This window comes from Balaenoptera musculus, chromosome 4 (assembly GCF_009873245.2).
Source record: "Balaenoptera musculus isolate JJ_BM4_2016_0621 chromosome 4, mBalMus1.pri.v3, whole genome shotgun sequence".
Taxonomy (NCBI): Eukaryota; Metazoa; Chordata; class Mammalia; order Artiodactyla; family Balaenopteridae; genus Balaenoptera; species Balaenoptera musculus.
Window position 1 is genome coordinate 49101016 of NC_045788.1, and position 14034 is coordinate 49115049.

The following is a 14034-nucleotide window of genomic DNA, read 5'->3' on the forward strand; positions in this document are numbered from 1 at the left end:
CAGACGTTATTCCTAGCACTATTCAACCACTCCCAGGCGAGTGCACGGGTTTTCACTGATCTCGGAAAGCTTGCTTGAGCAATGGGTCTACTCTTATCCGGACAACATGAATCTTGACCCATTCAAGTCTGTCTCTTTCCTTAGCTGTTAAGACTTTCAGAGTCAGACGGGGGCCCACCTCTGGCACCCAGACACCACATTGTACAGGCGTTCTATGAACTGACCCTACCCTGGCTTCACCTTGCTTTTCTCTTCAACTTTATTGTTCCTTTCTACTTTATTTTTCTTGTTTATTTTATTTTTAGTTTCTGCATTAATCTTTGTAAGCCACCTTAAAGCATCTTTTTGGAATGAAAAAAAGTCATAAAGAAGGGTATACACAGGCAAACAATAGCTTGGCCCTCCATGTCTTTTGAAACTTCAAAATCTCCCCTGGGAAGATCAAAACGGAGATAATCGAGAAACTGTAGACTTGTCATTTGGTTCTTTAAACTCATGAAGATGCCACCTCTGTGTCTGTCACCTGAGCATGTGGTTAATGTCATTTTCCCAGAAGTGGGGATCAATTTGCTCTGATGCTACCACACCCTCTCGTTGGAGAAGTGGTTAAACTGAACTACAGTAACATGTCTAGAACTGGCTGGGACCTATAGGGAAGCGTAGCCCAATCTCCTATCTAATCTAAAACTCTGTGCCATGGACCAGAGCAAATATGGCTAAGTACAGCTCACCCATCATTCTAAGGATACAGGATCTTTGGAAAAAGCACAGGGTTGTAATCTGCGTGTATGGTGTTCTTTTTTTGTTTTTCTGATTTTCTTTTTCTTTTTTTTACCAAAAGAAGTATTTCATTCTATATTATTCTAATTGGAGCCTCACATTAGCCCTGTTGGGTGATGCAAATGTCATTTTCTTTATTTCCCTCATTTAAAGACTTTCAGGAAGGTTCAATTCCTTGTCAGTGGCCACATAACAAGTTGAGGGAAATCATGGAAGGAATACAAATCATCCTAACAGGCACTGTCTATGTGCGCCAGGTATTTGCTGGGCTGGGTGATTTACATGCTTCAGTTCATTAAATTCCACAATGTGACTCTGAAGTTTATTGCTATCATTCCCATTTTACAGATAAGCAAATTGAAGCTCAGAGAAGTGTACTGTTCCATGTCACACGGCTGGAAAATGGTGGAGCAGGCTGTGCCCTACTATCCCCCGAGTCCCCAGTGCCTGGCAGAGTATTCTATCAATTGGAGAGGCATCCAATCCAGATAGGACACTCTGCTGCTTTTTTCTACCTGCTGACTGCTCAGGTTGAACTTGAGTTTGACTCTTACAACATTCTGATAGATTTGGGGGAAAACAAGGCTAGTTGCCTTTGTGTAAAGGTTTTGGGCCCTTCTATCTTTTACACACATTGTGTTTCCTATTATACAGACTCAAAGGTAACATTCACATTTGAGAATTAATATCCCACAGCTGCAAAGTGACATATCACTGGGGGAGGGGAGTAGGTATGAGAGGCCACAGGACCTGAGGGACAGAACACTGGATCAGAAATAGTAAGACTAGATTCCAGTCCTGCTCTGCCACTGATACAAACACTGCAGACCATACCACACAGTCTCAATAAATACTTGTTTAATGAATGAGTGAATGTTGTATGACCTTGAATGAGTCACCTTAACCCAAACCTTCAATGAGGGGGAAGATAAGGTGATCTTACAAGTCTGTTCATTCTAAGAGTCTAAGCAAGAATATGCTACATCGCAAAGCAAAAATCGACTGACAATTCAGAATGAGAAGGGAAGTGAAGCAGAATTCTGGCGTGCTCTTGGAGAGCTCTGCTTCTCTTTATCCTGGGTGACCACCTGGAAGTGGTGAGAGGAGACCCCACTGACTGTGGAAGATCAGAGCGGGCCTCCAGAGGACAGCACAGCAGCCAGTGCAGGATCAAGCCAGGCTCCTTGGGAAGTACCTCAAACCTTCCCCTTGACACAGGGGCTCTCTCTGTTCAAAGACATTCGAAATGAAAGGCCCCAGCATGGTCTCTCGAATCGACCGCACAGCACACATGCCCCCTCACTTAAATAGGACTGTTCTGTATAAGCTTTGCAGGAGCTATACTTGTGACAAGAGGCATTCAAGCTTCTGGGTACCCCATTTGCTCATTTTAACATCTGTGAAAGTTTCAGCTTTGGAAAGACCATTGCACACCACCCACTGCAGGGCAAGGGCATGATTCCTTGCAACTAACACTGGGATTCCAAGCCTTTTTTTATAGGGAGGACGAGAATGAGAATGATGGTGAAGCAGTCTGGCACCTCTGAATTCACTACAAAGTAATCAGAATCACAAAAATGAATAATAATTATTCATGATAAGAACAAACAGTTGGGTAGTGCCTCCTATGATGCCAGGCACTGTCCTAAGCCCTTCGCTCACAGTAACTCATTTAGTTCTTATCACAACCCTTTAGGCATGCACTGCCATCATTATCCCCACTTGACAGATAAGGAAACCGAGGCACACACAGGCCAATATCTTGCCCAACTTCACTGGGTTGGTAAGTGCAAAGCCAGAATGATACTCTGCATCTGGCTCTTGCCATGCTGCCTCTATGGATTTGAAAGACATCTATGGCTGAGACGTGTATATATACAAAGTGAAGAATGTTTTATTAATGCTTTTTCAAGTGGCCATTTTCCCCTCTACCTTCACTTTGTTACCTGTCTTTTCCTCACAGAAACAGTAATCAGAGAACCACTGAGAAAACTAGACCAGCTAGATATACCTCATTCTTTTCTTTTTACACGTACTTTACACTATTAAAGATAAACCATCCAACCCACCCGTTCAGAGCTTTCCTGGAAAATTAACAGCTTAAATGAGACTCTTCTTTTGAGCTCCCTAGCCAACTCTTGATCACTAGGCAGCCCCAAGGCTAAGCACTGTCTGAGTACATGTGAGCCAAGCTAGTCTTTATGCAGGTAGCATGTGGAAAGAAAGTTCTAAACAGGCTGAGCTGCGAGGAGGCTTCATGAAGAATTCTGGTCCTGTCTCTTCTTTGGATGCTAGTCAGTGTGATTATTTATGAGCTTACTTCTGAGCTGCAGTTTCCCTGGGGAGAATGGCTGGTTTTCCTGGGTATCATATAGAGGAGCAAGATGGCCCAATGGACATCCTGAGCACCTATGACTCTGTAGGTTAGTGTAAAAGTCAAGTGCAGATGTAACTCTCAAATTCCTTCTGCCATCGTCATGAAGACTTAATATGAGATTTTCACATTGAGTCCTATGAAAACAAGCCCATTATAAACCAGTTTATTAATACAATGTCTACAGAGAGGACCACTCCCGCACATCTGGGATGATGGTGAAGATGCTAAATTACGTCATATATAGCAAGGTTGCAGGAACTGGTGACATTTGGGCAAGAACACTATCGTTGTCTTCAACCATTTCTGGGGCTTAGGTGGAAGGCATTTTAGTTTTGTTTGGTATAATTTGTATTAATGCAGGGATAGCACAAGGACGTGAATCAATAACAGGATACATTTTCTAACAGTAGGAGTTGTTCAAAAATAGAATAGGCTGCCTCAAGCCTCTAAGAGTATAAGCAGAGATAATATGTTAAACAGGTTAAATGACTGAGGAGTATTGTCAAAGGGATTCTTGCTTTGAGAGAAGAACTGGCTTAGACCACTTTTGAGGTCTCTTATGTTCCTCAACCTCTATGATTCCATGAAACCGCTCATTGACTGAAGAAAACAAGAGTGAAATGAAAACAATTTGATTTAAATGTCATGCGAAATAGTATTTTCTGTGAAACTATTTTGTTGTCATAGTTCTATGGTTGGGAACAGCTAAGAATAATGATGGTGTAACATAAGAGATGCAGACTGGATGTAATAAAAGAGATTCCATGAAGACCCTGGACAACTGAAGGCAGTTGTAATGCCCATTCCTCACTGTCACTTAAAAACAACCCCTGTCATCCACCTAAGCTGCCCTAGATACACCCAGGGCCAGAAACTGCCTAATGCTGGGTTTTTTGTTTTTTTTTTTCTTCCAGTATGAAATGCTATAAATATAAAATACTGGCCTATCCTTCCCATTCCTTGGAAGTGTAGAAAGGGGTCTGAGCAAAAGGATTTCAAATATCAGTAGCATTTTAGGCTGCAGTACAGGAATTTCAGCCCAACCTCCTCACCTGGGCAGGAAGCCCCTCCCATCACAGGACCCAGGTGACCAAGTGGACACAACCAGACTCCTGCAAGCATGGCAGGTAAGTTAGAACAGGGAACCTTTCTGGGATCCACTGGGAAGCAGGGTTCCATACATCCATGCAAACCACACGACCTCTTGAAGCACGTGTGTGAATTACACGCGTGCCCGACGCGGACCTCGCCAGAGGCCGTGGGCAGGCCCTGCCCCGGAAAGTGAGCATCCACTTTGCCAGCCTGGCTCCCATCTGTTTCATAATCTCTGCTCAGTTACTGAAATAACAGAGCAAAAGCCCAGCTAGCACAGGGAGATCAGCTTGGTGCTTTGTGACCACCTAGAGGGGTGGGATAGGGAGGAGATATGGGGATATATGTATATGTATAGCTGATTCACTTTGTTATAAAGCAGAAACTAACACACCATCGTAAAGCAATTATACTCCAATAAAGATGTTATTAAAAAAAAAAAAAAAAAAAAACCCAGCTAGTAAGCGTTCAATCTTGGTGCCGCTGCTAACAGCACCCAGGAAGAAAGAGCTGCTCTGCCCCCGACCAGCGGACGCCACTCGCAGGACTCATTAGGATGCCTACAGTTAATGATTAAGTGAACTAAAGGCCGCTTCTCAGCAGTGCCGACGAATTAACACTCCAGGCCCTGAAATGGGAGAGTTATTCTTGTTCACGGTGTTTCTTCCGGCTGAGGGCCTGGGAGTGTGGCCTGTGGGTGGGAAGGCAGCATTCCCTGTCTCCTGCCTGCTCAGGACGCAGTCAGCTGTGAGCCCTCACCTGGAAAAGAAATGACTAAGAGCAGCCACAGCAGGCGGATGATGGGAAAGAACGCTGTTCCCCTCATGGGCAGCTCTTTTCTTGATTATTCAGGTACTTGGTGCCAGGTACTGTTCTAAGTGCTTTGGATGTAGAAACATTTAATCCTGGAAACTGTTACTCTCCCATGCTATAAATGAGCAAACGGAGGCATAGAGAAGTCATGTCTTGCCCAAGATCACAAAGGCAGTAAGTGGCAGAGCCGGGATTCAAACCTAGGCAATCTCCTACTGTACCCTTGACTGTCTTGTTTCTCCCTTCCTGGAGAAAGGGTCACTCCCAAGGTGCTGTGTCCCAGGTGCCCATAAGTCTACTCTTCAGGCATCACAAGAGCTCTACCTTCTTAGGGGTTTTGTTTAGATGCTGGTAGCAGGTGAGACTTCATGCAGCCACTGGTGGCGACGATGGGATCATAATTACACAGTGTGGGAAGTGACAACAAGGAAAATACTGATGAGAGCATCCATCAAAAAGCAGAGTTTCCCCAGGGGAGGGTCCTCTGAGGCTTGGCTGGGAGGAGGAGACCTTCCAAGGTGGCAGCTGATCCTGTAAGATGAGGTGCATCCAGAAGGATGAAGAATGGGCTGCCGCCCTGTGCTGGAAGGCCAGGACTGCTAGCTATGTTGACAGTAGATGCAGACCCCGGCAAGACAAGAGCAAGAGGGCTCTCAGAGAAGAGCCCTCAAAGAGGGATGGAAAAGTAAACAGGCAAGGTACATTAGAGAATGAAGGAAGACAGGCAATGGGAGAGGCCATCTGTTCAGAAAGCCCTTAAAACAAAACAAAAAAACCTAACAACTTTGAAATCACCAGTTGCAAAATAACAATAAAATATTCTCCCACCAATGTCAGTCTGTTCTTCTGTCAGGCACTGTGCCAAGCCTTCTGTACCTATGACTACATTTACCCTACGACAATTCTGCCAAGTAAACAGTATCTTGATTGTGTATATGAGGAAGCTGAGGGTCAGAGAGGGCAAGTAATTTGCCCTAGGTCACGTAGCTAGGATTAAGCCTTGGTCTCCGCAGCTTCAAAGCCGGTGTGCTTTGCCCCTGCACTAATCTGCTAGCCAGCCACTTAAAAACTGGATATATTTCTTTTTCTCTTGATGACATAACCAAATCCCTACTAGTATTATAAACAAATATTCTTCCCAAGGTATGAATAAAAGTTTACCTGTTGGTACATTTATTTTAATAAATTCAAGAAGGTTTTACTGTCACATGTAAAAGAGTAAACTTTTGGAAATTATACCTTGGACTTCAGCCAAAGGCACCCGCTCCAACAATACTAACAACTAATATTTACTGAGTATGTTCTAAGTGCTGCTGCTATTCTAAGGCTTTCTATGAATCGACTCATTTAATCCTTACAATAGCCCTGGGAGGTAAATGCTACTATTATTTCCAGTTTTACAGACGAGGAAACTGAGGCACAGGAAAGTTAAAGAACTTACATCTAATAAGGAAGATAATGTCAGCCAAAATACTACTCTCAACAGAATTTCCCCAAATGCTCTGTTGCTCATTGACTCTTCTGTAGTTTCCCCTTGATCCCCTTTTTGGTCTGAAAGCACCTGGGAGAAACTACTTAGGTCCCAAAGAGTAACCATACCCACCAGTGGCTTTTCTGCATTTGGGCTCCAGCTGCCACAACTTCTGTGAAACTGGCCTGGTCACCCTGAGTGAAAGTGAATACTGAGAGATGATGTGAGCAAAGCTGACCACAATGTATGAGCATGTAATTACAAAAAGTTTTCCAAACGGAAGCACGAGTGGGGCCCATTAGTCATGTTTAACCTGGAATTGACAAGTCAATTGAAAGTGAGATCTGTCTAGCTCTTGGCGGTTGACAAAGCCAGGTCTTTCACATCCATCTTCCTGGTTAATCCTCAGAACAACTTTGGTGGTGGGAACAAGCTTTCTTAGAAGCCTCCTCGTAGAGCTTAGGAAGCGGAGCTCTGGGGAGACTTAGGGAACTGCCCAGGCAGGCAGGTGGTGCACGGTGGCCCTCAGATCTAGACCTTCTGACTTCCCGAGCAGGTTGCTTCCTTCTCTCCAAAGCAGAGACGAAACGGATACATTTCTAGAGAGTACTACACTAAAACTACCTTTCCAATGTCTTCTTTGTCACTGAAACGAAGGGCTGCTGTTGGCTTACTCCTTTGGGCAGCGTTCTGCAGAGCTGGTCCTGTAACTCCATGGTCCGCTTGAATATGCAGTTTTCTCTGCAACAACATTAAACTCTCCTACGTCCTTATTAGTCTTCTCTGCTTGCTTCTCCTCCCCTACTCGAGTTCTCAGAGAGTCTAGCTCCTAGACTCTCCTCCTCTCAATGTCTACTTCCATGACCATAAACCAGTAATTCCCATTTTTCTTCCCATTCTCAAGCCCTCTTCTCTGGCTCTAACTATATAATCCAACTGCATCCTTGGCTTCACCACTGGCTGCCTCACAGGCATCTTTAACTCACTACATTCCAAAGTGATCTTATCCTCCTGCTCGCAAACCTGGTCCTCCACCTGGACGCTCCAGCCTGACATCGGAGAACCTTCTGTGACCACCTGCGCTCCTTCATGGAAGACATCTGATCAACCACCGCATCCTGCACGTTCTATAGGCTCCATCTCTCTCAAATGTGACCACTTTCCTCAATCCCCACCCAAGCACCATCCACCTAAAGCACCACCCTCTCTGGCCTGGGCTAACTGGTCTCTCCTATCCACTCTTGCTTCCTTCCACCCACTTTCCCTGCAGCCCAAGTTTCATTTCAGAAACGCAGATCCGACAGAAAGACAAATATCATATGATATCGCTTATATGTAGAATCTAAAGAAAAGGGCACAAATGAACTTATTTACAAAACAAAAATAGAGTCATGGATGTACAAAACAAACTTATGGTTACCAAGGGATGGGGGGGCGGCAGGGATAAAATGGGAGATTGGGATTGACATATACACATTACTATATATAAAATAGATAACTAATAAGAACCTGCTGTATAGCACAGGGAACTCTACTCAAAACTCTGTAATGGCCTATATGGGAAAAGAATCTAAAAAAAAAAAAGAGTGGAAATATGTATATGTATAACTGATTCACTTTGCTGTACACCTGAAACTAACACAACATTGTAAATCAACTATACTCCAATACAAAGTAAGAAAAAAAGGATCACATAAAAAAAAACAAAAAACAACAACAAAAAAACCCAGCAGATCTGATCATATCCCCTTGGTTGAAACATATCAATGACTTCCCTCTATTCTTAGAACAAAATATGAAATTCCTTAACCAGGCTTACGAAGCCCAGCAACACAGTGCCTTGGCTTCCCTGCCTAGCATCCCCGCGTGCCCCCCACCGCCTTCAGCTGAATGCTGACCCACGGGCCTCCACTCCCGCCTAGGCTCCCACCCCCGCGGTCTGCTCCCCTAGTGCGCCATTCTTCTCCACCACAGCAGTCTGGCAATGATGGTGAAAATGGTTATTTGGGTGATTATTTGCTGAATGCCTGTCTCCCTCACAGATCTCGTCTTCACAAGGGCAGACCATTCCCAGGGTCCAGCATGGCTGTCCGCAGAGCGGAGCTATGCATCCACTAAATCTGTCAAGTGACTGCGGGTAGGAATAGGACAAAAGTTTTAATTCTACCATACACTTAAACAAACACTTCATCTCAACGTCCTTAAAAGCCCCAGTCACTCACAGTAAAAAGCTAGAGGCTTATAGGGAATTTTAGACTCCAGGCTCTCATTTTGTACATCAGTGCTCAACTATTCCTGGCCAGTAAGATACTGGTGGTATTTAACTTTTTTTTTTCTAGTGATAGAACCAAAGCAGTATAATATCTTTCAGCTAGAGTTGGTTGTTTTTACAACTGGATGATGTTATGATCGCCTTGAGGGCACCAAATGAGATCTAGGTGGCTTAAAGAACTGAATACAATTCTCCAAAGAATAAAACTTGCTACCATGGAGCGGGTTCGTGCTCCTGGGGTCAATGTGATTCATTTCTGTGACTCAAAGATACTCTCCCCACAATGAAGGTATAGAAAGAGGGCTCTCAGCAAGTTGAAAAATATATATAGTAATTACTAACATCATTTCAAAACTCTTGAGCACAATCAAGCATCACCACAAATCTTCTGCCCAAGGTTGGTCTGAAAAGATGACCAGAGTAGGTGACCCAGCACCTCAAGGTCCTGATTCCTGGGCCCTAACTCTGTGATGGAGAGTAAAACAAGTTGTGCATTGACTAGGCCAAGTGCCAGTAACTTCTACTGAACTGAATAAAAATAGAAGAAGCCCTCTATGTACTTTTTCTCACTATTGATGGACTTACTCATCTTAGCTGGGTTTAATCAGATTCTTGGAACTTAGTTATAAATTGTACTTTATCATTGGTCAAAAGCAGTGTCGTGTACCTACCATTTAATTGGCCTGAAGCCACGTCCTTTTCATGAAACTGATAAATGACTACATTCAGTGTACAAAGTCCTTCTAAGAATATACAGATCCTGGTTTAGAACCTAGCCAAAACCACATGGTTGCCTATCAATAGCAAAGGGCAGACAGGGATTCCTTAGAAACTCTGGTTGGAGGTGACATCTGAGATCACTGAGGAAGTCGAAGGCTACAACCTACACAGCCTCGTGTCACCAAAGGGGTGTCTGAAGGGCCTTTATTTGGAAAAGGGAATGTATTTCCCAGGATGCCTGCACAAGGCCACCTGGCTCACAATGAAGTGAAGTTCACAAGCCTAACTACGGGCTTTAACTGCTTCTATGTGACAATGTAGTGCAAGTTCCTACTCAGCATCAGAAACAGAAGTGGTCACCACAGGCCAGGGCAGCAGACGTGGATGGGATCCAGCAGGACCGGAGGCGGGAGAGGAATCCCGGGCGGCGGGGACAGTCATTACTTAGGGGTTCAGAACTTACAGTCATCTGAGTATTCAGTATTTCTTTTTTTTCTCTATTGTGCAATACAAGATAAAGGATCAAAAGATAAAGCGGGTAAAATCTCTTGATGCCCTGTGGCCACAAGCATTCCTGCTTCTGGTGAGAAGCTAGGGCGCATGCACATTGATGCCTAGAGCAAAGTGTCTCCATGCACGCCTTCTGTGCCCGTGGGGTGGGGATACAGAGGGTGTGCCCCACTGGATGCCTGTGCCCCACTGAGCCTGAAAACATCCATGACAGAGGCTCCAGAAAATGCAGCAAAAGAACAGACACGAGGAGGCCTTGGCAGGGGCTCTGACTGGGAGCCTGAGAGCCAGAATCCAGCTCAAAGATGAGCACCTGCCGAGTGCAGCTTCTTTGACCTTGCTCCGAAATCCTTAAATTCTCAGTGTAAAAGACCACAGAAACAGAGGCCAGGTGAAGACTATGGAAAAGCACACTGACTCTGGCTTGCCGGGGGAGAGGCAGGACAGATGCAGTGACAGCGGCTGGGCTCTGGAGTCCAATCTGCTGGGTTTGAAACCTCGCTTTGTCTCAAGCTGCGTAACTATTAGCAAGTTGTTAACCTCTCTGAGACTCACCTGCATTTTCTTTAGACTGGGGGTTCTTGTGAGGATTAAATGAGACAATTCACATGAAGTACTGAACAGAGTACCTGTCTTACGGTTAAGTGCTTCCTAACTGTTAGAAATTGTTATTCAAGCAACTTGATGAAAAAAAAACATATAATGTTTAAATAGATCAAACCAGGTACGAGAGGAAGAAAATCTAAAAAAATAAAACCAAAACAATACAATGCATCCTCTGAAAAGACTGTACCAACTGAGGACCTAGGTTCAAAGGCCAAGGGTTCTTGTGTTAAAATTTAAAAAAAAGAAGGCAATTCATATAAGAGTGTGCGTGTGTGTCTGTGTACACGTGTTTGCATTCTCTGGTATGTTAAACGTTTTATGGGATGACAATGGGGATTTTCTAGGGTTACTTGGTAAATGCTTTTAGCCTGAAACTAAGTGTAGCAAATCACCAGGCAAGGAGCTCATTAGCCAGACAGGGGAAAGGCAAATGGTCCAGATTTCCAGGGCATGATGCTCCAATGAGGTGAGGGCCTCGGGAAATGCCCTTGGAAGGAATAAACACAAATCAGGAAAGAAGCAGGAAAGGCAGGGTTGGGGGGCAGAGCCTGAGAGGGTACTGGCTGCGGAGAGAGGTTTGATCAGAAGTTAAAAGGAGTAAGACTTGGATCCATACAGCAGAGGCCGTGGTCCTCAGGAGACCCGAGAGACTGAAGGAAACGGTGCAGCGCTGGGCTGGGGGCCAGTACAAGAGGCTGCAGCCGGCCTGGGTGGGCAGAAGGAAATGACACCGAGGCACAGCTGCAAGGACCTGTCTGAGAATTTCAATTTGTGCCCAGGAGAGTAACCAGAGGTGAGGCAGGCACCTCCACTCCTACACTTTGTACTTTACTTCTGAGAGCTGGCTAATTACCACCCACATCTCCCTTCACCCTGCCTTTGCCTGCTCCTTTGAAGGCTTCTGCCCCCTCGGCACTACAATGCCTCCGTCTACTATAGTGTAATTCTGAGAATACAGGATGGTAGGTGACCTTCAAACCCTTTACGGGCTGAGCATTCGTCACTCCGACAACATCCTAGACTTACTTAGATTGGAAAGTCCTTCATTTGCCTACTGCTGTTTGCAGACGCTTATAAGGTTCAATTCTGAGGGTCACAGTTCACGGCTCTGATTACATATCTACCCTTAGTGCATCAGGGCCCGCATGGCCATTGGGAGAAGGCAGACCTGGGTGTGAATCCTGGCTTTGTACTTACTGGCTCTGTGACGTGGGACCAATTTCTTCCCCTCTTTGAACCTCAGTTTCCTCTTTGTTAAATGGAGATATGCACACTTTGCACGAGAGATCATGGATATACACAAATCCACGATAGCGGTGACATCCTGGATGTAAGCAAAGCACCCCACCCGGTATTTGGCACACAGAAGTCACTCAATGATTGTGACTGTTGGGTATGACTGCTGCCGGTCTGCATACTAATACTCTAGGGACATAATGAGGTTGATGGGATTTATTGCAAACTGGAACGGAAGCCCTCACTGATCTGGGAAGGCTGGACCTGGATGTACGATTTAAAAAGCAAGCCACGGGCTTCCCTGGTGGCGCAGTGGTTGAGAATCTGCCTGCCAACGCAGGGGACACGGGTTCGAGCCCTGGTCTGGGAAGATCCCACATGCCACGGAGCAACTGGGCCCGTGAGCCACAACTACTGAGCCTGCGCGTCTGGAGCCTGTGCTCCGCAACAAGAGAGGCCGCGATAGTGAGAGACCCGCGCACCGCGATGAAGAGAGTGGCCCCCCCTTGCCACAACTAGAGAAAGCCCTCGCACAGAAACGAAGACCCAACACAGCCAATAAATAAATAAATAAATAAATAAATAAAAGTGTTTTAAAAAAAAAAATAAATAAATAAATAAATTAAATAAAATAAAAAGCAAGCCGCTCCTGGAGCCTGCAATTCACCACCCTCTAACTGAAGTGGCCACCTGACAGAGCAAATGAATTGCTGTAAACCGTTAATGAGGAACAAGATGGTGTCTGGGAGAACTGTAAAATTACTCCCCCATTACCATGCCGTTAGTGAAGCTTTCATCTGCCATCCAACTTCCCCAACAGCCATGGTCTCTCAGTTTCCTAACTGTCTAGAGGTTTTGATTTATCTGGCAGAGGAAGGAGGCCCTGGACCCAAGTTCTGGGAAAGAGGCTTTAATAAACGTCTGTAAGACCACACGGGTGGAAGCCTGGCCCAGGGTAAGCCATGCAGGAGAGTGTGGCTGGCACTACGGGTTCCCACACAGATGGCAGCACACCTACTGGTGAAGGCAAGGCTTGCCCACTAGCTACGGGACAGGCCCTGGCTACCAAGGCGTGCGTGGAAGGACTCGTGAAATGCTTTCTTCCGTGTTCAGAGGAGTAACAAAGGAGTAGCAATAGGCAGGCCCTGCTTTTCCATATTTGACGCCTCGCTTCTCTGCCTATTCACTGTGGTCACTGTGGTCTAGTCAACACCTATACGTCACCTCTTGGTCATTGACTCATCCACTTGTATATTAGTTCATTCGTTCCACAAATATTTAGGAGTTCATTCATCCCACAAATATTTAGGAGGCGCCTACTGTGTGACGGGCACTGTTTTAGACACTAATGTCTAGATACACGATGTAGAGATACGTAGGGATAAAAGAGAGAATCTCCCGTCCTCAGGGAGCTTACATTCTAGTGCGGAGAGACAGATATACGAAAGTACATAAAGCACACACATGTGAAGGTGATAAGAGTTATATAAAAAAAATTAAGCAGGGAAGAGCGACAGGACATGATATAGAGAGGGGCTGTGATTTTAAGTGGGGGGCTCAAGGAAGCCTCACTAAGAAGGTGGTACCTGGGCAAGCCTTGAAGAGGCTGAAGCCTTCACCTGCTTTGCCGACGTGACCACACCAAGGTTACACCGCCCCCAGCCAGGGAAGTGCCCCCGCTTGTGAGAGCGTTTGGCTGCAGCCTCCTTGGCAGTTCAGCCACGCGTGCTGCAAGCAGGCTACGGCCTCGGCCCCACGGGCGGGACCTCGGGCGCCGGCCACGCCCAGGAAGGGGCCGCAGCCGCAGGGGGCGGGCGGCAGAAGCGGCCGGGGGGCCTCACCTCCTCCAGCCGGCGTCGCTGTTCCTTCTGCTCCTCGATGCGCTTCTGGCGCTCGGCCAGCAGCTGCCGCTTGTGCTCCTCGTTCTCCCGCTGCTGCTGCTCTAGCTGCTGCCGCCGCAGGGCCTCGGACCGCTCCTTGTTGGCCAGCTGCAGCCGCAGGAAGTCCCGCCGCAGCGTCGACTCGCCGGGCAGGTTCAGGATGGAGCTGCGCGGCGGGAGAGACAGATCAGCGTCCCGCGCACGGAGGGGCCACCGCTACCGGGGGTCCCGGCGGAGGAGAGCCAGGCGGGTACCGCACCCACCTGCGGGGAAAGAG

General features: G+C 46.2%; 1 protein-coding gene across 4 annotated transcripts in view; it reads right to left on the bottom strand.

Annotated features, from left to right (window-relative positions):
• Positions 1 to 14034, bottom strand: part of TNIK (TRAF2 and NCK interacting kinase) — a 407791-nt gene that overhangs the window by 80623 nt on the left and 313134 nt on the right. For all 4 annotated transcript variants that reach the window (XM_036850972.1, XM_036850970.1, XM_036850971.1 and 1 more), the window contains exon 12: positions 13719 to 13923. In XM_036850972.1, coding sequence (XP_036706867.1) covers positions 13719 to 13923 — 205 coding nt within the window. The remainder of the gene's footprint in view (positions 1 to 13718; positions 13924 to 14034) is intronic.